Source organism: Taudactylus pleione, unplaced genomic scaffold (genome assembly GCF_031769625.1).
Source record: "Taudactylus pleione unplaced genomic scaffold, aTauple2 ptg000006l, whole genome shotgun sequence".
Lineage (NCBI taxonomy): Eukaryota > Metazoa > Chordata > Amphibia > Anura > Myobatrachidae > Taudactylus > Taudactylus pleione.
In genome coordinates, this window is record NW_028284409.1 from 9,482,501 (window position 1) to 9,507,388 (window position 24,888).

The window sequence follows — 24,888 nt, forward strand, 5'->3', positions numbered from 1 at the left end:
TCGATAGTGTATTATTATACAGTATTAATGATTAACCCTATTGATGGTCTATAACAGTGCACCCCTAACAGTGCATGTTTTCCACATCTCCTAGTTGGTGCACAGGTTATTTATTACTGGCTGACACATTTTAAAAGATCCACATTTGTTGCTAATCATTTCATTTGTGATACTGAGAAGAACATGCAGCACTAGTAACATTCTATTATATTACTATTTCTATTGTGGTCATGGTGCGTGCTGGGGATGGGGGTTTCCAGGCAGACGGAAACCCCCCTGCGTTTGACTATGCAGCCCACCTATCCAGGCAGACTGACAAACGTCGGTCACAAACCCTGACTGTCACAGTCACGCAGATGTGTTGAATTGAACCAAGTAACCTGCTGGACTCGAAGCTGGTGGCGGCAGCACGGTGCAGAGCTAATGGCTGACAGCCTAGTAAATCTGCACTGCAGTTCAAGCGTGACAAAAAGAAACATTTGGCTCAAGGCTATCATCAATGCCAGAAACTATCGGTATTTCTGCCATCAGTGGATTACCATCAATAGTTTACAACTATCGATGGCCATTCGTAGACTCCAGAGAGTTCAGTATATTAAATGGGTGCAGGGAATGTGGTATGGACCTACCTAGAACAAGCGTTATAAATATCAAGATTTTTGCATCAAACTCTGCTTTTAACTATTAATACATTTAGAAGTACTCCCACTCAGCACCAACTTGTATCCCCTGTTGTTGTAGCATATTTTGTTTGCTTGTTTATACGATTTCTCTAAAAAAAAAATTTAGTTGACTGAATATGGCACAGCGCTGAATGTAAATTTAACATTTATTTTTCACTCTTTTGTTCGTTCTTAAGGTGGCCCAATGGTGATTTGATTAAGTTGCAGTGTCTTTAGGTGGCGCACTGTTGCTTGGTTCACATTTATTTATATTTTTATATTTGGTAAACTTTGTTCCATTGTTTGGAGGGAATTGTGCTTTTCTGATGAAGTGCAACATGAAGGCACAAAAGGGGTCCTGTTAAAAGTAGAAGATGAGACTCAATCTCCACTCACCTTTGAAGTCATAGATATATATAAGAATTGGTTGGCTTTGTCCATAGGCACAAAATGCGACCATGTGTTCATGAGGATGAAAAGCCACATCCCGTAGGGGAGATGTATAAGATAGTTCTGAGTACTTTGCTACTTGATCTCCTGGAATGGAAGACATATTTTAGTATTCTTTTAAAAGACCACCAAATCCCAAAACTGAAATGTTCAGATATGAACCATAAAGATAAAATACACTGTTCAGGGTTACCCTGATACTCCAATACAGCTGTGTTCAACAGTATTCTATCTGCACACATTATTATGAGCTGAAGCTCTTCCTACACTTTAAAACAGTGTGGACCACAAATATAGATCACAAAGCTGTGATATTACTGACGCTGCCCTTGTAAATTAATCTACCAATTCATACTGTGCATTTCTGCAATACAGGTCTGTCCAGCTGTCAGCAACTGTCTGCTTGTTAATTGCCAAAAGTATCCCATCCTAATATGGCATAAGTATAAGAACACATGGAACATTAAATTAAGCATAAATCCTGCAGATATATAATGCATGAGCTGTATTAATGTCAGATAGTGGCTTTATCCCCATCAAATATGATCATTTATCCCCATTACTTAAAAGAAAATAGGAAAAATACAATTTACAAATACAACTATAAAACTACTAAGGTTTACACTTTATTTTAAAGTGTTGCTATACCCCAAATTGTAGTTTGTGAGAGGTTAAACCAGTGATGGAAAAGCATATATTCTTTGAGACCCGCATGTGTGGCCCTCCAGCCTTCAAAAGTGATGCACGTTATTCTTTACTGTTAAGTAAAAGAAGGAAAATATAGCCTGAAAACTACCTTAGCAAAACCACGTCAGTCATCTAAATACTGTATCTTTCACTTTGTAGCAAGTGAAAGATACAGTATATCTTTCACTTGCTACAAAAACCACCACATGCCCACAGACCCACACTTGCAGCAAAATGCAGCCACATGTACTCCAAAACTCATGCACGTGACGTTACTCAAACCTCCCAACATGCCATTCAGACCGAACTATATGCCCGTCACTTCCATCACAGCTCTTTACATGCCCTTCACCTCCCCACATAAACAGACCTCACCAACATGAACATCAGACCTCCCTTACATGCTTCATACACTTATGCCACATACCCCCATATGCACTCCAGACATCACCACATTATAAATATCTTTTTATTTTTAAGGTGTCACATAGTTTCTGCAGCACTGTAAAAGGGAATACACACAGTAACAATGATAGTTGACATATAGCAAATTGGAAGTTGACAAACTAGGTAGGATGCAAACAAAGGGTTAGGGTTGGGAAACTCACTGTAACTTGACAGGCAAATGGAGGCGAGTCAAAGGAAAGAGAATGCAGTTCAAAACTCAATGAGCCTGCACACAATGTAGGGCAAGCACACAGAGCCGCTAACTATGAGACAAGAGACAAGGGGGAAGGATGTATGAAGCTCTGGGAAGTGATAAAGTGGAGAGTGATAAACGACCAACCAATCAGCTCCCAACTGTAATTTTTCAAACACAGCCTGTAACATGACAGTTGGGAGCTGAGTGGCTGGTCATTTATCACTCTGCACTTTATCACTTCCCAGAGTTTCATACATCTGCCCCAGGGAGCTATGGAATCAGGGAAAGTGCTAGGGACAAGCACGCACATGAAGGAGGGTCATGACCAGGGCCGCCATCAGAAGGGGGAAGGACTGCCGGGACTGGAGTACTGGGCCCAAGCAGAAAGGGGGCCCGTCCGTAATCCCAGTCCCGCCCTGCCAACACATCCATCGCCGCTGCTAAACGAGTGGGGTTTTTTCTGTGAGACGGAGCTTCTTGTCTTCGTCTCACTGGAGTTCCGAAAAGCCTGCCTGTCAGTGAAGGGAAGCTACCGCGCATGCGTGGCAGCTCCTCCTAGCCACAGGGATCACAGAATGAGGGGAGCTAATGTGGTGGGCACATAACTCCTCCTTGACAACTCGCAAGGTCAGGTCATTTGGTTTCAGTGCTCGGTCAGCCACTGCACTCCTACTCCAGCTGCAGGTAAGGCGCACCTTTATACATTGGGGGATTGGGTTGTGAGATGTCTCATGTTGGGGGGAATAAACAACGTGTGTGTGTATATATATATATATATATACACACACACATATATATATATATATATACATACACACACGTCCTGCCAAGTTATTGCTTATACACATATATGAATATTATAATATATATATATATATATATATATTCATTTGTGCAGCAGGTTGGACAGCACACAGGGAGCATACATTAAAAAAAAAGGTCTTGATAAAGGAGTTCGGTCTCTGAAGCATTGACCTCAAGCTGCGTATCGTGTTTTTTTTTTCATGTATGCTCCCTGAGTGGCGTCCAGCCTGCCGTACAAATTTATATATTCATCGAGGAAGGGCACCGGGACAACTATATGTAGCCGGGCATTTCTGACTGTATATATTATATATATATAATAGGAAACCCCCTCCTGTAAATCCTGCAATTCCACTGCCCACCCATTTCGCCACCTGCCCACATCCCTGCCTATCACACTGTGCCTCTGAAAGGGAGGAGTGCGTCATATAGGGAGTAGGTCTCAGGGCAACAAGAACAAGGTAAGTGTGGGGGCTGCCTGGGGATGGAGATACATAAGGTGGGATGGCTAGATACACAGCAAAAAGGGGGCAGGCTGGAGACAGAGAAGGGGGCCAGGCTAAAGAAGGGGGGCTGGCTGGGGAGACACTGAAGGGGGGCTCACTGGAACTGGAAAGACACTGCATAGCAGGAGTTGCAGAAACATATGGGGGGGGGCTGCCTATTTTGTCAGACCCGGGCCCCACAATTTCTGATGGCAGCCCTGGTCGTGACCATGAGAGCTTACATAATAAGAGGAGGGGTAAACAGTTGGAGGGTGAACTGGGGAAAGTCAGTGGAGGGGAGAAGAGTGGACATTTGTGATGAGGCATGGTAGACTTTGATGAATAGGTGTGTTTTGAGAGAATATTTGAAGCTGGCGACAGTGGCAGAAAATATGGCTTGGCAAAGCAGAGAATTCCAGAGGAGGGGAACTTCCACATGCCCATCTGACCTCCTTAAATTGTCCCTTATTTGCCCATCAGAACTCTCTACATGCCTATCACACTTCCCCTTGTCTTTACAGCTAGTTATATTCTGACAGCAGAGGAAGGAGCAACAGCACACTGCACTCCTGTTTGAGAACTTCCTCCACAAAACCACTATAAAAGTCAATATATACAGTGTAATGAACTTATGGAAGATGCATTTAAATAATTTTTTTTTTGTTTGTTCTCTTTTATAGTCTCAGAACTACCCTTTGTGTCCCCGTGCAATACACTTCAAATACCAGGAATGCAGTTACACATTACATTCTCACATGTGTCATATATGTAACCAAAAACTATAAAAATGGTTCAAATTCAATATTGTAAAGTCACAGACGGGAGAACACACTGCATTTCCTACTCCCTGTGTTGGGCAAAAGAGGTGACATGAGGCAGAGGTTGACTGCTCCAGTTTTATTTTTGGCTTTAGAGTAAAGCTGAGAATAAGTTAGAACTGTAGCAGCGGACTAGGGGATGCAAGTGAAAGCTCGCTAGACCACTGTTTTCTTACTACAATGTTAAACAAGCAGAGCTTTTCTAGGAGTGTGCCAGTCTGCATGTGTATACTGTGTTAATAGTTTGGGGAAGAGTCAACTTTGTCAAAAGCCCACATATTTTTATGTAGAAATATTTTCAATGCAGCAACCTCCAGCATGAAGAAACCTGGCAAGGTTTATTGGGAAATGTAGTGCTGGGGCAATAAGGTGACATATTTAGCACTACAGTGGATCCCGCATTTTTATTATTACCCTGTCAATCACCAACCCATGAAACCAAAAAGAACCCAGTAGCTAACCAGCTGAACAGACTGGGACTGGTTGCGAGTATAAAACTGTGGTTGTCCACATTTTTTTAATTATTATTTGTTTATCCATTTCAATATCCAATTCATTTCAATTAGATTTCTGTATATAGTGCACACAAAAGCCCTTTGAAATGAATGGGACGTTGAAATGAAAGGGAAAAGAAGAAAGATACTTAAGTTAAATCCCCAGCTTCGACCCGCTCAAAATAGTCACAGTGTATTTGGTTTAGGAATAAACACCATTTACAAGAGTGTTTGGCCAATTCAATCGCTATATTTTAATGACTATTTAAGGCAATTTGAATCTGCTGAACAAAATCACTATTTGCACCGAATATCCCCTGAACATTAAGTAATTAAGACGAATACGTTTAGGATACGCAATACCAAAATAAAGAAACACTGATGTGAACGCCATTTAGTACAGTTTGCAGCATGTTTCAGCAGATGGTAACAGTGCTATATGATGCATGGGATGTGGCAGATAACCAGAGTTATGGTAGACTTACCTAGATAACTGCTGTTCTTTGAGTTCCATAGGGTTCACAGGGATACCATGGGGAATATTATGGTTGGAGACCAGGCACTAAACAGTTAAAGCTTCAGCTCCCAAGATGCCCTGGGTCCTCCTCCATATATACCCCGCTCCTAGCCATAGGACTTCAGTTTAGCTAACAAGCCTCAAGGCAGAAGAAAGAAAGAGGAAAAGGAAGAGCAATCGTACACCAGAAACACTACTGCACAAGATGAGGGAATCTTGGGATGTCCCAAAGCAGTTCCCCCAGGGTGGGGGTCGCTCCTGAGCAGAAAGGAGAACTCGTCGCCCAAAGGAAGCATCCTGAGAGGCAAAAGTATCAAAGGCATAGAACCTAAGAAAAGTGTGGACAGAAGACCACGTAGCTGCCTTGCACAATTGTTCAGCAGAGGCACCACACCTGAATGCCCACGATGGCCCTACAGACCGAGTAGAATGTGTTGTCAACATGCTTGGAACAGGGAGATCAGCCTGTGAGTACACCCGAGAGATAGTCATGTGTAGCCATCTCGCCAGAGTGTTTGTTAGCTGGCCATCTTCGTTTGTGAAAACAGAGTTTGTACGCTCCACATAGATACGGAGAGCATGAACTACATCCAGGGAGGCTTCACCTACAGAAAGATCTGGAGCCTGTAAAGCTGAAACAACAATTTCTTCAGTCACATTAAAAAAGGACACTACCTTAGCAAGGTAACCCTCCCTTGTACAAAGAACAGCTTTATCCTGGTGAAAAATCAAAAATAGGGAGCGACAAAAGAGCGCTGCCAAATCAGAGACTCTGCGAGCAGAAGAGCTAGCGAGAAGAAAAAAAGGGTCTTCGCTGTCAATTACTTCAAATCTACAGAATCTAGAGGTTCAAATGGATGAGCTTGTAGCCCATTAAGAACCAAAGACAAATCCCACGGTGCTACCGGTGGAACAAAAGGAGGCTGAACTTGAAGAACTCCTTGGAAAAAAAATTTAACATCTGGTCATGAGGTAATCTTCCTCTGGAACCAGACTGACAGTGCAGAAACCTGCACTCTCAAAGTAGTCAGACGGAGACCACGGTCTAAACCTGCCTGGAGAAAAGCCAGTATCCTGGAAATCCTAAACACCTTAGGATCATACTATGGGAATACCATTGACGAAAAGAATGCCAAACTAGATAGATGCGGGTAGAGGCAGCATCGTTTGAATTACAAAATTGAAAAAACCTTTTGCTTATAGGGTAGAAGATTCAAGAGCCACGCCATCAAAGCCAGACGAGGTAAGTCCGGATGCCGGCAGGGGCCATGTCATAGAGGAAGAGGATACGGACTGTCTAATGACAGATTCTGTATGTCGGTGAACCAATGACATCTGGGCCAAGCAGGAGCCACCAGTATTACTGTTCTGCCTTCCTGATTGAATTTCCAGAGAACTCTTGGGAGGAGGGAGATCGGAGGAAAAAGATACGCCAACGAGAAGTCCCATCTTACTGCCAGTGCATCCACGAAGGCTGCTGATGGGTCTCTGGACCTGGACCCGTACCTGGGGGACCTTGTGGTTGTGCTGTGACGACATGAGATCCATCTCTGGTAGACTCCATTTGTTTACCAGGAGCTGAAACACTCTCGGATGGAGAGACCACTCTCCAGCGTGTATGTCCTGGCAACTTAGGAAGTCTGCCTTCCAATTGAGTATCCCAAGTATGAATATTGCCGAGATGGCCGGAAGATGACGTTCTGCTAAATCAGAACCCTTGTTACTTCTTTCATGGCTGCATAACTTCTTGTGCCTCCCTGATGATTGAGGTAGGCCACTGTTTTTGCATTGTCGGACTGTATCTGGACCGGCTTGCCCTGCAGCAGGTCCGGTGCCCTAACAAGTGCTCGCAGTTCCAGAATGTTTATTGGCAGATGACTTTTCTGATTTGTCCATCTTCCTTCAAAGATGTGATGACCTGTCACTGCTCCCCATCTGCGAAGACTGGCATCTGTGGTGAGAAGTACCCAATTTGGAATCCAGAATGGGCGCCCTTTGTTCAGATGATCCTTTCTCAGCCACCACAGGAGGAATCGACGAACCTCTAGAGTAAGAAGGATCCTCTGGGACCTTATTATTAGATGATACTTTCCATTCCATTTGGAGAGAATCAATCTTTGCAGAGACCTGAAATGGCACTGAGCATACCACACCATGTCGAATGTGGATACCATTGATCCCAGGACCTGCATTGCTAACAGAATGGATACCCTTCATTTGCATAGCAGCTTGCACATTCGCAATGATAGGGCTACATTCTTGTCCTCTGGCAGAAACACCATCTGTGCCCGAGAATCCAGAAGAGCTCCCAGATGTACCATCTGCTGTGTTGGAGAAAGTGATGATTTCTTCCAATTGATGATCCAGCCGTGCTTTTGTAAGCAGGCTATGGTCAGTTAAAGATGGTTTTGTAAAACAACCAGAGTCTGTGCCAATATCAGAAGGTCGTCCAGATATGGCAGAATCCTGACTCCCTGATGACTGAGCTAGGCCGTCATGACTTCTATTTGGTAAATACCCGGGGAGCAGTAGATAGGCCAAAGGGTAGAGCCTGAAATTGGTAATGTTGCTGAAGGACAGCAAACCATAAAAAATGCTGGTGGGATGGTATAATAGGAACATGCAGATATGCATCCTGAATGTCCAGAGAAACCATGTAATCCCCCAGCTCGATTGTCAAAACAATTGGAGAGTTTCCATATGAAATTTGGGTACATGGATAAACCTGTTAAGGGTATTTAGATTTAGTATAGATTGGAATAATAATCCCTTCCGTTGCGACACAGGTAATAGGATTATTACCCCGCCTGCAGCAGGGTGTAAATGGCTTCCGGAAAGGCCAAAGCCTTGACCACATCCGCTGGACGATCTGTCAGGCAGAGGGTCTGTCATCCTGCTTAGAAGCTGGATGTCTTGCCGGGCCAGACCTCTTAGTTTGTCGCCTTGATATTCTGCAAAAACTAAACGTCTTAGAGGAAGGCTGTTCCCTTGCTCATCCCTGAGAACGGAAGGACCGAAAAGAAACCTGCCTAGACTTTATAGTCGTCGTAGATGGCAGACCTACTGACTTTGAAGCTGCCAGAGTAGCTATTATTTTATCCAACTCTGCTCCAAAAAGCACTTTTACATAGAAAGGTAAAATTCCAGCGCCTTCTTTGAACCTGTATCAGCTTTCCAGGATCTTAACCAAAGGGCCCTGCGTGCCACTATTGAAGCTGCTGATGCTTTAGAAGCTAAAATTCCAGCATCTGCAGCAGCTCCTCCCAGATAGGAAACCGCTTCCCGTATATGGGAGATATACAGTATATCATCTGTTCTCTGGTAGCATTTGGTAAAAAAATTTCCAATGCTCCCATCCATTCTTCAACAGCTTTGGCTACCCAGGCTCCAGCCATAGCTGGACGAGTAACAGCCCCAGATGATGAAAATATTGTTTTAAGACACGCTTCAATCATATTATTAGTGGAATCCTTCAGGAAAGATGCTGACGGAATAGGCAAATGTAGAATTTCTGATTAAATGCGTCATATGAGCATCCACAGTAGGAGGTACCTCCCCCTTAATACAGACAGAACCCGGGAAAGGATACAATGCTGTTATTCTCTTATTTACAGTACATAAAATGTTTTGACCCACCTTTAGGTAGTGATTAAACACTGGAGCCATCTTACTATGAGCTGGTTCATCATCCTAACTATATAGGATTGGTTTAACCGCCTTCACCAAAAAAGGAACATCCGCTGTGGACGTATGGAATCGCTTTAACTGACATCTCCGTGCGTCCAGTTGCTGCTAGCAAGCTCAGCCTCGACCCACCGATATCACCAGCCCGGTTACTGGTGTTGCGGCCCGGCGGAGGTAGATGGAGTCGCAGTAGATGCATCTCAATTCAGAGGCTTAGTACTGCCAACTCAAAAACAAACATAAAACATAAAATAAAAGCTTAGGACTGCCTGAGCAGTCCACTGTTACAAAGGTGCGTCTTGATCCTGCCGCACCAAATGAACAACTGAAGTCCTATGGCTAGGGGTCGGGTATATATGGAGGAGGACCAGGGACATCCTGGGAACTGATGCTTTAACTGTTTGGTTCCTGTCTCCAACCAAAATATTCCCCATGTATCCCTGTGAATCCCTATGGACCCCGAAGAAGAAATTTACAAATGATGCACCGATAAATATTCTAAAGTGTATAACATAACACATTTAGTTTTGGTTTGAATTTCCTATGTGAAACACTCCCAAAGTTTTCCCCGTCATCTTGCACCCACCTGCTGCTGCTCCTCTTTTCCAGACTGAAAAAATATTGTGTTGCCAGGAGCAAGAATAATGTGGCAGAAGCAGTTGCACTCTCTTTGCTTCTGCCAAAAAAAACAAATTTTACCGACAGGCAGTGTGTTGACCATAGAAAACACCCTCCCTGTGCGAGTGTGCAGGACAGAGCAAAGTAACAGTGGCCGTGTGCAGTGATAATGGGGACTGATTTATCAAGTGGCAATTTTTGTCAGAACCCAGTTTGTTTGACTTGAAAACATAGGTTTTTCTGTAATTTTTCAACAGATTTGTCTCCAATAAAATTGATGATTTGCAAATAGGTAAAAAATGCAATTTTTTTTTTATCAGTTCTTGATAAATGAGGCCTTTAAACTTATCAATAACAGATCTTGGGCCAAACATAATAGGGTGGGAGTTTAGCAGTAAACTCTCACACTTTTTAAACTCGGCCAATGTAATAGAGTCAGAGAACAAGCAAATTCACATGTTTTTAGACTCAAAAAACTCTCACGATTTAAACTCTCATATAGATGTTTTCCCATTTTGAAGATACAACTCAACCAATGTAATAACGTGAGAGTTTACTGCTAAACTGTCACATTTTCTAAACTCTCACCCTATTCAATTTGTAGCAAATTAGCCTGAAATACACATGTGCAGAGCTCAAAATTTTCAGATTGAATTATTTGAGGAAGGATATAAGATATTATAGCTTTTCTTTACCTAAATACACAATCCAATAAACCAGTAAAATGTCTCACCTGTTTCAGCATTCCAGACATATGCTACCCCATCTTCACTACCTGCCATCACAAATGTTCCACATGGTGTAAAAGAGCTGTGAAGTTTGTCCTTGTAATTTGTGGCTCCAATATATTTCTTTGCAGCTAATCTACAAAGAGAAAATATATTACAGTGGACAAAAGATTAAACAAATGTTTATATGGCAATTGCAGCAATGAACAAAAAAGGCAAACTGAAACATCTGTTTAGTACAGTAACAAAGGTATATAACCAAATATTAAACTCCAGAAATTGCCACTGCATTGTTGCAAACATGTTATGATATTTAACCGTGGGCACTTTGGTAAAACAATGCCAGTGAAGTGCTGTGCTATCTGACTAGGCCTGCAATCACCAGGATTATTCATTTATTTATATATATATATATATATATATATATATATATAAAAATATTTATATATATATATATATATATATATATAAATGTTATTCATATATATACTGTATATATATATAACAAATGGAAAAGTCCGGCACTCAGTGGAAAAAAGATTTTTGTAATCCACAACCCGCTCCAGTACCTTTCCTTGAAGTAGATATGGCAAGTCGATGAATGAATGGCACTCGGAGCCTCCGCAATGATAGAAACACACAGAAACAGTCTGTTGTAAAGTCAACGTTACAGGGGAGTAAGCCCTTTTATCAAGACATATGTCTTGATAAAAGGGCTTAGTCCCCTGAAACGTTGACTTTACAACAGACTGTTTCTGTGTGTTTCTATCATTGCGGAGGCTCCGAGTGCCATTCATTCATCGACTTGCCAGCAATGATGGAAAACAGACATTTCCTGTGACATAACTAGAACCTCGGTGACTGTCAATGGAATTCAGAGGCAGTCCGCTAACAAGTAAATACAATGGTGGCAGCCTCACACAAAACAGATATCCCAACCTCATATTCGACAAGAAGGAATTACATTTATTGCGCTCTAGGGTGTTGAAGTATGGGGACTAGAGGTGTATAAATGTTAAACACTGATTGTGAGTTATACAAATGACCATGAACAAATACAGTCTAGGCTACCTACAGACTTCAGGATTAAAGACTGTACATACCCACCATGACTTTTACCCTGAGGAGGCACACAAATCGAACAAAAAACATTGGGTCCTTTTTTGATCTGAAAATGATCACACACATTTCATACCAATATAGGATCTATCCAAGATTTTACCTATAACAATCACAGTCATGACAGTTGTTAATACTGATATACCTATAGCCCCATACTGCAACACCCCAGAGCGTGTCAGACGTAATTCCTTCTATTCAGCTAATAATGCACAGAAATAAGCAGAAGCATATCCTGGCCATGCAAACACTTCTGAAGTTACATCTGAAAAGTACATTGGGTTTGATGTGCAATGTAGTTTCTGTTGGAAATTATGTGTGTGCAATGTTGTTATTGCAGAGTTGTGTAGGCACACACCAGCGGATGACTCACACTATGAACAGCCCAGTTACTTAACCAGTGGTGTTCATTTATTGAAGTATAGTAGGTACAGGCGTACTCACTGTTACATGCACAATGGTAATGAAGCAGAGCTTGAACGAAGTGGGGTTCTACACATTTCTCCAGCCAATGAGTGTATGCTGTGTGCAGGTAGCAGTGCAGGTTGCTGGAACAGCGTTAAATGCAAGTATTTACCAGGTTCTTTATGTCCCACCATGCCACGCTACACAGTAAAGACAAGATGACCTCTGCACATGATCAGCAGTGTTCATGGTGGCCATCTTGGGCCAAGGCATGAAGCCTCCCTGGAGAACAGGAAGACTGGAGTCTGTGCAGTAGCATGCTACTCTTTTAACAGTTTCTTCATTCACCAGTAGTTTTATGTCCTCAGCAGCAATATTTTATGCATTTAAAAATATTAATAAAATCTTTTCAGTTCTGTATTTGGGAAATTGTAAGTATATTGGCCAGAAACCAATGGGTTCATATGCACTGACGATACATCTCCAACCCACTTGTGCAACTCATTTTTTTATTTTATTTGTTTCATTTTATAATTGATAAAAAACTGGAAGTGTCATTCAGAAAGCATAGGAAATATTGTTCTGAGTTTTTAGAGCTACAAGATAAAAACTGTAAGTGGAGGGGATGCTTATGAGATGGGCACAAGACCCATTTTTAAAGCTTACAGAATGCTTTTTAAGAAATGCATATCGCTATGCCATTTTGGGTATCCCTGACTTGTGCCTTATTGTGTCTGAGAGATGGGATGGGGGAGGGAAGGGACGTGCAAGCATGGGTCAAGAAATCAGTAAATTAGTAGAATGTTTCATCGGGATGTAGTTGGTATACCTACAGCCAGGATGCCGGCTCTCAAAATCCTGACGCCGGAATCGCCACTTCCAGCCAGAAGACCTGGCGCTGGAATCATGACAGTATTGGAGATGCCAAGGCCGGAATCCCAACAACAGGCATCCTGATCGTAAATATAGCGGGGCCAGTTAGGTGTTAGCCGCGGGTGAGGAGGGTTAGGTTTAGGCACCACAGGGGGGCTTAGGGTTAGGCTACAGAGAGGGGGGGGGTGTTTAGGTGTAGCACCACTGGGGGGAGGGTTAGGTTCAGGCACCAAGGGGGGAGGGTTAGGTTTAAGCACTAATGTGGAGGGTTGGGGTGCGAGGTTGGGAAGGTTAGGGTGCGGGGTAGGGAAGGTTAGAGGGTTAAAGGGAGATGGTTAGGATACTTACCGAACCCCTGTCGGGATACTGAGCATCGGGATGCCGCTGTCGGTATTTTGATAGCTGGCATCCCGACTGCCGGTATTTCATACCCAACCCGGTCTCATCTACAGAGCAAGTATGTGAATATGCCTTACTATACTGTGAAGGCATATCCACATACTTGTCTAGACCAGCATCCTGTATCCAGTACAGCTGCTACAGAGCCACCCAGAGCATGAAAGGTGCTCTTCAGGCACATAACCTGCAGTCTGGAGCATCCTTAGGACACTCCGGCGGGCAGTGCTCTTTCCTGTGCCGACGGGTCCATCCCCCTCAAAGTGATATAATGACAGCACTGTGCAGAAAATCGTCCTGCTATGGTACAAAAATACTCTATACACACATAAGAATAACTTAAAAACTTAGACATCAATTGTTTTTATATTTTATAAAGACACAATATTTTTAGTGTGACAGATGAAATAACTTTATTCAATGGTTATGTCCTCCAGATGATACAAAACAAACATAGCTTGCTACTGCATTATTATATAGAGAGCTTGTTAAAAAAAATAACTTCTATAAGGGGATATTTCTATACAAGCGGGGCTTCTGCCTTGCAGGCGGTAACACACTCCCAGCTTGACCCTGCCATGGAGGAGCAGCAACTAATACTGTAGTTTCACATGTAAGTTGCTGCTGGTTGCTTCTCTTCTCATGTCAGCAGCCTGAAGTATTACCTGATTGATGGTAAAGCCAATGCGTTTACATTCATCGTGGACTCCTTGCTAATTGAGGCTTGCACGGATCGGCTTTACCAATAATCGGGTAACACCTATCCACTGGCTGGACATTATAACGAAACTGCTTATATTTAAATGCACCCTATTACCATCTTCACTGGTGCTGACTAACGGAGCTATATGCCTATGGACATTATTGTCCAGATTACCAGATAATTATCTAGACTCTGATGCAATTTTACTTACTATAATAGGTCCACAGTGACCATAATGATGACTGCAACTGCTTTAACTTGAAATGAGTGCATGAATTTATTTCTTCTTGCTTCTTATAGTTTACGGATATTTAAAGCATTCTCTAATATTATTAAACTTTTTGTTTTTTATCTACCAAGCTACATGATATATATCAATGTTTAACTATTACATTTTTGAGTGTATTGAGAGTTTATAACCACAAGCGCTGTTCTCTTTTTGCTTGTATTTACTGATCACCAGGAGATTGATACTCTCCTATGAATAGCTGCTGATTGACAAGCACCATTGTGGTCTTTTTGTTTGCTTTAACCCAGTGTTAAATTGCAGCATTAGGCATGTCTCTCCATACACCTTTATGATAAATACAGTTTTGTTTTTTTGTGCATGTAATCAAACCTCAATTTGCACACAGTAAACTTAAAGACTTCTAAACACCTAGCTGCAGAGTATTAATAACATATATTGGCTGCTGGCTCTTTTGGTATAAACTAGGCTGGCTTCATCTTACTGGCACAGAAATTTATGATTTTTTAACTATAATGTGTGGGCAAATGGGGCAGTACAAGAGTGTGGGTAAAAGTTGCAACACAGGAGTGTGCGTCGCAACCCAACACAAGACCTGATGTTATAGATGCATCAAGAACAAACATGCAAAAATGCATCTGCACACTTGTGTTTTTACATCTATGTTTTGAGTTCCACAAACACAAGCCATCATCAACAACTAGACAATTGTACTTGCCTTGATTTTCTACATATTCAAGATGTATACAAAGCTAAATACCAATGCAATTAGAAATATTTTGCCATGATACAAATCACATATAAAACAAATTTTTACATTGTCCAAATGGACTTGCCTCCTTCTCTAAATCAGAGCCACAAGTTGTAGGTTGAGCTCCAGCAAACCCTTCTGTGCTGTGGTACTTTGAGACTCTACCTATATCAGGACACGGTTTAAAAGCTAATGAAAATGGAAAGCAAATATTTATTTATTTTAAATAATCTTCACCCATACAATTAGAAAATAAATTACATTTCGGTGTAAATCCCTTCACTTTGAAACTTTACAACTTAATTTTGTCAGGGGTATCCTGTTATTCTGTTTCTGCAGTAAAAATGCACTACATAAAACTTTTGTTAATATTTTAGATAGACTGACAATCTCTTCAGGTAGCTCAAAATGTTTCAAGCTGGTGCAATTTGCCCATAGAATTCACTAGTGCCTGCAGCTGCCCACCATTAATAACTGTCATGGTACTGTAGAACTATCTCTACATACTTTTATCTCACCAGGCAAGAAAATTAGAGTTATGGTATAAAACACCTTTGTTTCGAGGTCCACAGGAATTACCGTGGGGTATGTGGCTGGAGTGATCCAGGCACCAAATATTTACAAGCTTTAGCTCCTAGGATGCACTGGGTCCTCCTTCATATATACCCCGCCCCTGGCTATAGGCACTTAGTTTGTTACCAAGCCCACGGGAGGAGAAGGAAAGAAGAAAAGGAAGAACAATTGTACATCACAAACAGTCTAAGAAGAGGTAATCATTGAAATATAAAAGAAAGAGATTACTCAATAACACCAGGTGTGTTAGGGTGGGCGCCCTGTGGACCCAATGACCTTGAAGAAAAAGAAAGAGTTAACAAAGGTATGTTATACCATAACTCTTATTTTATTCTTCGGGTTCCATAGGGTCCACAGAAATTACCTTGGGGATGTCCCAAAGCAGTTCCCTTAAGGGTGTGGAGGCTCCTGTTTAGCAGAAAGGAGAATCTTAAGCCCAAAGGAAGCATCCTGAGAGGCAAATGTATCAAATGCGTAAAATTTGAAAAAAGTGTGGAGGAAGACAACTTGGCTACCTTGCACAATTGTTCAGCAGAGGCACCACGACGAAATGCCCATGATGGTCCACACAGATCGAGCAGAATGTGCTGACACTGTGTTTGGAACAAAGATAAGCTTGTGTGTAAGCTTGAGAAATCGTCATACTAAGCCATCTAGCCAGAGTCTGTTTGTTAGTTGACCAGCCCTGCTAATTATTATCATTTATTTATATGGCGCCACAAATGTTCCGCAGCGCCTTACAAAGTACATAAGCAAGTTGTAGACAAGCGACTTACAGAACAATACAATATAGGACCAGGACATGGATAATATATATTGCTACATTAGTGACCACAACACCCAGATAGGCAACAGAACATAAGCAACCAAATGTTAGGTGCCCTAGTGATGAGTAAGAAGTAGATGAAATTAAAGTAGGGAGAAGCACAAGAGGGTAGAGAGCGATGCTCGTAAGAGCTTACATTCTAAAAGGGAGGGTAAGACAAACAGGGGTGACACAATTGGGGTAGATGGGGAGGAAGAAGCATGTAGCAGGGAGTTAGAATTACAGCTGGAAGGCTTTGATGAAGTAGTGGGTCTTGAGAGCCCGTTTCAAGGATTGCAAAGAGGTGGTGAGTCTGATGGGGAGAGGGAGAGAGTTCCAGAGGTGGGGAGCAGTGCGGACAAAATCTTGGAGGAGGGAGTGGGAGGAAGTAATCAGCTGGCATGAAAGGTGGCGTGCAGTAGTTGAATGAAGAGAGCGGAGAGGAGAGTGAAGGGAGATGAGATCAGAGATGTGTATGGGGGTAGATTGGGTGAGGGCTTTTGTAAGAGAGCGTGAGAACCTTAAATTGGGTTCTATAAGAGAAGGGGAGCCAGTGGAGGGCATGTAGGAGAGGGGAGGCAGACGTAGAGCATTTGGAGAGGAAGATAAGCCGTGCAGCAGCATTAAGGATGGACTGGAGAGGAGAGAGACGGGATTTGAGGAGGCCAGATAGAAGGAGGTTACAGTAGTCCAATCTGGAGATGACCAGTGAGTGTATGAGGGTTTTTGTAGCATCCTGGGTGAGATAGGGTCTGATCTTAGAAATATTTTTGAGATGAAAACAACAGGACTGTGAGAGGTTCTGGATATGTGGTTTGAAGGAGAGGGATGAGTCCAGGATAGCTCCAAGACAGCGCACCTTGGGACTAGATGAGACAGTTATTCCATCAATTGATAAAGAAATAGTGGGAGGTGAGGTTATGTGGGAGGGTGGGAAGACGATCAGCTCTGTCTTAGCCATATTAAGTTTAAGAAATTGCTGGGACATCCAGGAACAGATAGCAGAGAGACAGTTGGAGATACGAGTCAGAAGAGAGGGGGAGAGATCAGGGGAGGAATGGTAGATTTGAGTATCATCAACATAGAGATGATAATGGAGGTCAAAAGAGCTGATGAGTTCACCTAGAGAGGAAGTATAGAGGGAGAATAGGAGAGGTCCAAGAACAGAACCTTGGGGAACACCTACTGTAAGAGGCTGTGGGGGGGGGGGGGGGGGAGTCATGAGAGGAAATGGAGAAAGATTGGTCAGAGAGGTAGGATGACAGCCAGGAGAGGGAAGTGTCACGTAGCCCAAGGGAGTGGAGGATATTCAGCAGGAGAGGGTGATCCACAGTGTCAAAAGCAGCAGATAGATCAAGGAGAATGAGAAGAGAATAGTGGCCCTTTGATTTGGCAGTAAGGAGGTCGTTGCTGACTTTCGTGAGGGCAGTTTCAGTGGAGTAGAGAGAACGAAAGCCAGACTGAAAAGGGTCAAGGAGGGAGTGGGAGGAAAGAAAAGCGGTAAATGACAGCCATACAACACAAAAAGAGAACAGATTTCCTAATGGAGCTGGTGCGGCGATCCACGTGGATGCGTTGGGTGCGTACAACATCCAGAGAAGCTTCACCTACCGAGAGGTCTGAAGACAGGAAGGCTGGAATCACAATTTCTTCATTTACATGAAAGCGGGATACTACCTTAGGAAGGTAACCTGCCCTGGTACGCAGAACAGTTATATCCTGATGAAAGGGAGAGCGAGAAGAAAGGGACGTCAAATCAGAGACCCTGTGGGCAGAGGAGACAGCAAGTAGAAAAACTGTCTTTGCTGTCAACCTTTTAAGGTCTACTGGTTTTAGGTGTTCAAATGGGGGAGCCTGTAGAGCCCTGAGAACCAAAGACAAATCCCACGGAGTTACCGGAGGGACAAAGGGAGGCTGAACCCTCAGAACACCCTGAAAAAAAGTCCTAACATCAGGCAGCGGGGCGAACTTTCGCTGAAACCAAACTGAGAGTGCAGATGCCTGAACCCTCAGGGTGGCAAGGTGGAGACCCAGGTCTAACCCAGCCTGGAGAAAAGCAAGCACTTGTGAGACCCTAAAAACTACAGAATCATATTTTCTATGCTTACACTATTGAAAATACGAGTGCCAAATCTTGAAATAGATGGGGGCAGAGGAAGGCTTCCATGCTCTGAGCATTGGGCCTGATTCAGACCCACTCGCGAGCGGCTGTCCGCTCGAAAGTGGGTCGATGGTGTGCACTGAGCATGCGCACGACGGAGGACTTTCGTCCTCGTTGTGTCTGATCAAAGGGGGCGTGCTGTCGATGTTGATTGACAGCACGCCCCCTTTGGTGGGCGTGCCTCCCAGACGGGGGCGTTCCCAAGGGAACGCCTACCGTCAGAAGCCGGCCCACTGACATCACTAGTGATGTCAGTGGGAGTGATTTTGGCTCTGATAGAGCCAAAATCACTCCGGGCCTTGCGGTTGAGAAACTCAACCGCAGGCTCCGGCTCGCAGTGGCGATGGTCGCGATGGTCAAGACCATCGCGACCATCAACCTGCACGCTCGTATAGGCTGTGGGTGGTGACCCACAGCTATACGAGCGTCCAGGAGGACGCTCCATTTTTATGGAGGACGGCCCTCATTCAGAGCGAGCGCTCTGCTCAGAGCGTCCGGCTCTGAATGAGGGCCATTGTCTGAATCATTGAAGTAGTAAAACCCTTGGCTATTAAGATGGAAGTTTCAAGAACCACGCCGTCAAAGACAGATGTAGAAGGTCCTGATGCAGGCAGGGACCCTGTGTTAACAGGTCTGGCCTCAGAGGAAGAGGCCATGGAGTGTCTATGGAGAGACTCTGAAGGTCGGTGAACCAATGGAATTTGGGCCAAGTAGGGGCTATCAGTATTACTGTTCCGCCCTCCTGCTTGAATTTCCTGATGACCTTTGAGAGGAAGGAGAACGGAGGAAAAGATACGCTAGCTTGAAGTCCCATTTCATTGCTAGAGCGTCCACAAAATCGGCTGAGGATCCCTGGTTCTGGATCATTGTCTGGCGACCTTGTAGTTGTGGCCTGAGGCCATGAGGTCTACCTCTTGTAGTCCCCATTTGTCCACTAGTATCTGAAAGACCTCCGGATGAAGAGCCCATTCCCTGGAGTGCAGATCCTGATGACTTAGGAAGTCCACTTCCCAGTTGAGGACTCCTAGTATGAATACTGCCGAGGTTGCTAGAAAATGCCATTCTGCCCATACCAGAATGTATGTCACTTCCGTCATGGTTGCCCATCTTTGCGTACTGCGTTGTCGGACTGTACCTGGACAGGCCTGCCCTTCAGTATATCCTGTGCCTGAACGAGTGCTTTGAATACTGCCCGCAGTTCCAGGATGTTTATGGATAGGAGCTGAACTTCTGGCGAGATGAGAATCGTTCGAGACTTTACCAGATGATACTGACCGTCCCACCGAAACAGACTCCATCGCTGCAGGGGCCTGGAATGGAACTGGGCATATGCCACCATGTTCGAAGGTGAATACCATGGACCCCAGGACCTGCATTACTGAGTGAACTGACACTACTCGATTGCAGAGTAATTTGTGCCCCCGAAATTGTAACACAGCAATCTTGTCCCCCGGTAGAAAGATCCTTTGTGCCAGGGAATCTAGCACCCCCAGATGTACCATCTGTTGTGTTGGAGAAAGAGAAGACATTTTCCAATTGGCTATCCAGCCGTGTAGTCATACAATGGTCAGCTGGAGATGATGTTGTAAAATCTCCGGAGGTCATCCAAGTATGGCAGTATCATGACTCCTTCTGAGAAGAGCAGCCATGACTGCCACTATCTTGGTAAACACCCAGGGAGCTGTGGACGGACTAAAGGGCAATGGTAATGTTGCTGACGAACAGCAAAAGTCAGAAACCCCTGGTGGAATAGTGCAATAGGTACATGCAGATATGCATTCTGTATGTCCAGAGAACCATGAAATCCCCAGGTTCCCTTGCCAGCATAATTGACCATAGGGTTTACATACGGAACATGGGCACATGGACAAGCCTGTTGAGAGCTTTCCGATTCAGAATAGAGCGATGAGACTCATCTAGTAATACCTCCTTCCTTGTTAACCAAAGGAACCCAGATTATCACCCCTGAATTTAGAAGCCTGAATGGTCTACTAGAGAGCAAATGCCTAGAGAGAATCCGATGGGGGAGCTGTGCAAACAACCTTCTGGGAAATAACCTTTTAGGAAGATGTCATGTAAAAATCCCCAGTAGGGAGGAGGATTTCCTACCTAATGCACTCTCCCTGTGGAAGAGGGTAAAAAGACACTAGTCTTTTTGGAACCTGGAACAGTTTATCTGGAGTGTTCCATGCTTCTCACATAAACTCATTGAGCTGTACAGATTGAGGCAATCCAGACTATATCACTTTATGGTGTCTGAACACCAGATCTATTATGTTTTTAGGAGCTAGTACTTCATCTTCAATAATGAGGATTGAATCAACCGCCCCTCGGAGATAGGCCCAGAGGGAGAAACCTGTGTATCCTCCGCCTCCTCAGATATATATATATATATATATCACAATCTGAAAGCAGGGTGGACTGAGAGGATGGTGCAGTCCATTTATATGCTTAAACGGCTGATTCCTTATTCGCCTGTAACATCTGCAGATAGGTAGATGCGAAAAGCCAGATTCTGAACTGAGTGGACAGAACCCTCCATCCAGGAGGGATGTATGAGAAGAGGAAACATAGCAGGCTGTAATCACTGTGGGAATCCCAAGTGGGAGACAGTGTGGGGGCTGATAAGCGGTCCACTAACTGCATCACAACCTGAGACCAGGGGAGCATTCAAAGTGACCCCTGAACAGGTGCTGGCAAGGTGGACTGTCGTGGTGTATAACAATTAACACACAGTCCATCCTGTATGAAAACCTGAGAGGCCTACTGCCAGGGTTTACATGAAACCAGCCCAGGTACAACAGTCTCCTAATTCCCTTGTCCTGAGACTTGGGAAATATTTTGCAAGTAACCTACAACAAGTGTAGGGTTAACAATGCCAAGTGACCCTCTTCACAGAAAAATAAAAATGTGACGCACTCCATAACCCCCTACACTGGCAGTTTGGGGGTTTGGAAGAAACAAAAATAATAAACTTTTTCAACAGTAGAGTTAGCATAAGTCACATAAAATGTATATAATATATTAGCAAAACGGCATTACAATCAACTACCTAAACACATCACTTTGGTAGGATCTACATGTATATAAACATATTTGCAAATGGGCACTAAATCGCGGTCATATTGGTAGGATATAAATACAATACATACAAATATATTTACAAATTGGCAATGAATCACAAGCAACCAAAGTTGGTAGGTTTCCAGTGCTATATACTTTCCTAAGAAAAAGGTATACTCAGAGAGAGCCCAAATCTCCCCTCAGTCACCACTCAACTGCAGCTGAGTGTCTCTGATTAATTAGGAGAGAGGGAGATGGGCAGCTCAGTCTTCACAAGTACATGTGAAGAACAATTTAATCCCTACACATCTGGCAGCTGGGGGTTAAATCGAGCACTAGCAGTGATAGTTATAACCGACAGTCATAAATAAAACTCTTGCTTCCTTTAGCCATATAAAGGTAATAATGTAATGTGACCACCTTCACATATATCCAGTAACTGGCAGGTTTTTCACAAAAATAAAGGCAGTGTAACACACAGCAAAACTCAATGCATTTAAGCAATATATATGAAATAAGCTCTTAGTCAACTACGAACAACACGAAGACCTAGTAGGATATTGAGCTCTGTATAACCTGGCCAACTAAGGAGAGGTATACAGGGAGACTGACCAAACCACCTGAGAGCTACCGAGCACCTGAAAGTGGTCTCTGGGCGTCTCATATAACAGGGAGGCAGTGAGGAGCAACCCAGCAGTGGGAAACCTCATCTCTGGACCATCGTCTGGGTCAGGGGAGAGCCTACCTCCCCTTAGCTTTATGGATCCACCGGGCGCACTGGCTATACATGGCCGCCTTTTACTATCCCCGGCACCAGAATTTTATGCCCCGGTGGTCTAGCGGGGAGCAGTCATCCCTAGTTCCTCACAACAGCAGCCTCCAGCAGGTCTCCACTGCCGGGGGCACGGACTGCCACCTTACCTGCATCCCCGATGTCTCTGGCTGCAGTCCTGGGTCCAGCACTACCAACTCTGCTGGCGCACGCCGAAATCACCAATTCCCTCACTGGTGTTACGGTTCCGGCGGGGGTAGACAGAGCAGCAGCACGGGCGTCCATCTGAATGCCTAGTGCTGCTCACTCATAGGGAAAATAAAAAAAACTTGCTTGGGACTGCCAAAGCAGTCCCCTGTTCATAAGGTGCACTCCTGCATACCAAACAAAAAACTGAGTGCCTGTAGCCAGGGGCGGGGTATATATGGAGGAGGACCAGTGCCAGATAAAGGTTCACATGGGCCTGGAGCTGAAATTTATGAAGGGCCTTTTGTGCGGTGATTAGCGCCATATATATGAAAGACATAGTTATGATGTAAATGTAAAACCCTGTTACTGAAGAGCATAGGTGTCACTTAGTGATGTTATAAATTCATACTTGCTTGTCAGGGAGACTCCCTGAAATAGTAGCTATCTCCCTGACTCCCTGAAGAGTCTAGCAATCTCCCTGATTGCACCTTACCCCCATTAGAAGCAGTTTTATAAAAAAAAAAAAAAAACAGAGATATATAAATTTAAATTGGAACATTAGTATAATTCCCCTGCATTGGCTATAAGGCACAATGGCCCTGATTCAGACCCGCTAGCTGAGATGCATACTCTCGCTGCTGCCGATGGTATGCAGTGTGTATGCATCGCAGTGCGCATGTGCATACCTTAGCGAAAGTTCACAATGCACAGGCTCGCTGCGTATAGACAGCCCAGCAGAGTGAGTGACAGGGGAACCGTTTGTAGGTGGTAACAGGGGCTGGCCATTAAAAACGGGGGAGTGGAGGTGCAAACGCAGGCGTGCCTGAGCATCTCAATGGCGTTTTAGAGGCGTGCATAATTATAAGACAGCATCATAGTACACGTCACCTGGCTTGTTTTTACACTGAAGTGCTCGCAGTGCTTGCAGCAGGGTATGGTCAACCTCAAGCGCTGCGATCGCATCCGATGTTACCCAATGCACCGATGGTTGCATACACTTCCTGGACATGCTGTGCACAAGTGGGCATATTAAGACAGGCTGGTGGGTGTCTGCATACACTATGTGATCGCTCTCTAAGAAATACTGGGCGTGCTAATGCATTGCTGTGTGATAGCTCTACCCATGCAATTTGCATACACATCGTGCGAGCGATTGCATCTAGCGAGCGGCTTTGAATCAGGCCCAATGACCCCTATGGCTATATGCATTTTTTGGAAAATATCAGTGTGTTTTCATCAACAAGCAGCTCTTATTAACTGCTTTGGGGCTCATTTACATTTGGATGTAAAGTCGCATACACACTGGACGATGTGTCTAGTGAGTGACTTCGTCATCGGCGGGACCAGCGGGGGTGCCGATGCCTGCCGCGACGAGCGACGGTGCGAGGGGGGGGTGAGGGTAGACGGTGTGTGTTTTGGAAGACACAATAGCTAATGGTAGAATACACATGTACAGTGACAAATTAGATGTATAAAAACAAATAGTATTTTATTCAAGTTAATTTAAACACAGCTGGATAGTAGCAGGAATAGTATACTATAGCAGATATGACTGGGATGCAAATATTATCAGCCAATTCCTCAATATAAGGGTTTGATAGCTCTTATATCTAGCTTATGTCAGAGGGATTCTGGCTGGGGTGTCAAACAATTTGTGAATACAATGAATAGGTAACACTCAGTAATGGTGGTTGTGTGAGAAAAGGTGAGCAGGCAGGAACAGCTCCGTGTGGGGAATGGGAGGGGGAAGTGGGTACTGGCAGTAGCGGGAGATTGGGGTTGATGCGGTGGAGATGAGGGTCCTAGGGGGTTGTTTGTAAGAGTCACTGCTGTTCGGCAGTTCGGGTGCTGCGTGTGGGCTGGGGTCTGCAGTACTGTCTCAGCAGTACAGGCTTTATTAAAGCTGTGCTCGGGCAGTGTGAGACGGTACCTCCGGCTGTAGTGTGATCGTGTGCTTCTCCCCGCTCCATAGTAACTGCGGCGCGCACCAGACGGGCAGACGGATCTTTTACAGTAGGATGATGTGGGTACTAGTAGTACCGGTGATGTGCACTTGGAAGTCTTGTACACACGAACTGGAGGAGGCTCCGGCACATGACACAATGCAGAGCAGCAAGGGGCATAGATACTGTACTGTGCTGTGGCTGTATGCCCGTTGAATAAAGTTTAATCAAACTGCGGAGATGGGGATGGGGCGGATGGGCCTCGGTCGGACAGCAGCTGGCAGGTTATAACAGGAAA

General features: G+C 44.1%; 1 protein-coding gene across 7 annotated transcripts in view; it reads right to left on the reverse strand.

Annotated features, from left to right (window-relative positions):
• Positions 1 to 24,888, reverse strand: part of AHI1 (Abelson helper integration site 1) — a 404,344-nt gene that overhangs the window by 267,241 nt on the left and 112,215 nt on the right. For 6 of the 7 annotated variants that reach the window (XM_088452390.1, XM_088452409.1, XM_088452363.1 and 3 more), the window contains exons 16-18: positions 10,596 to 10,726; positions 9,831 to 9,920; positions 1,059 to 1,199 (exon numbers count right to left, since the gene is read on the reverse strand). In XM_088452390.1, the coding sequence (XP_088308516.1) occupies positions 1,059 to 1,199; positions 9,831 to 9,920; positions 10,596 to 10,726 (362 nt within the window). The remainder of the gene's footprint in view (positions 1 to 1,058; positions 1,200 to 9,830; positions 9,921 to 10,595; positions 10,727 to 24,888) is intronic. The other variant, XM_088452372.1, reaches the window with a different exon arrangement.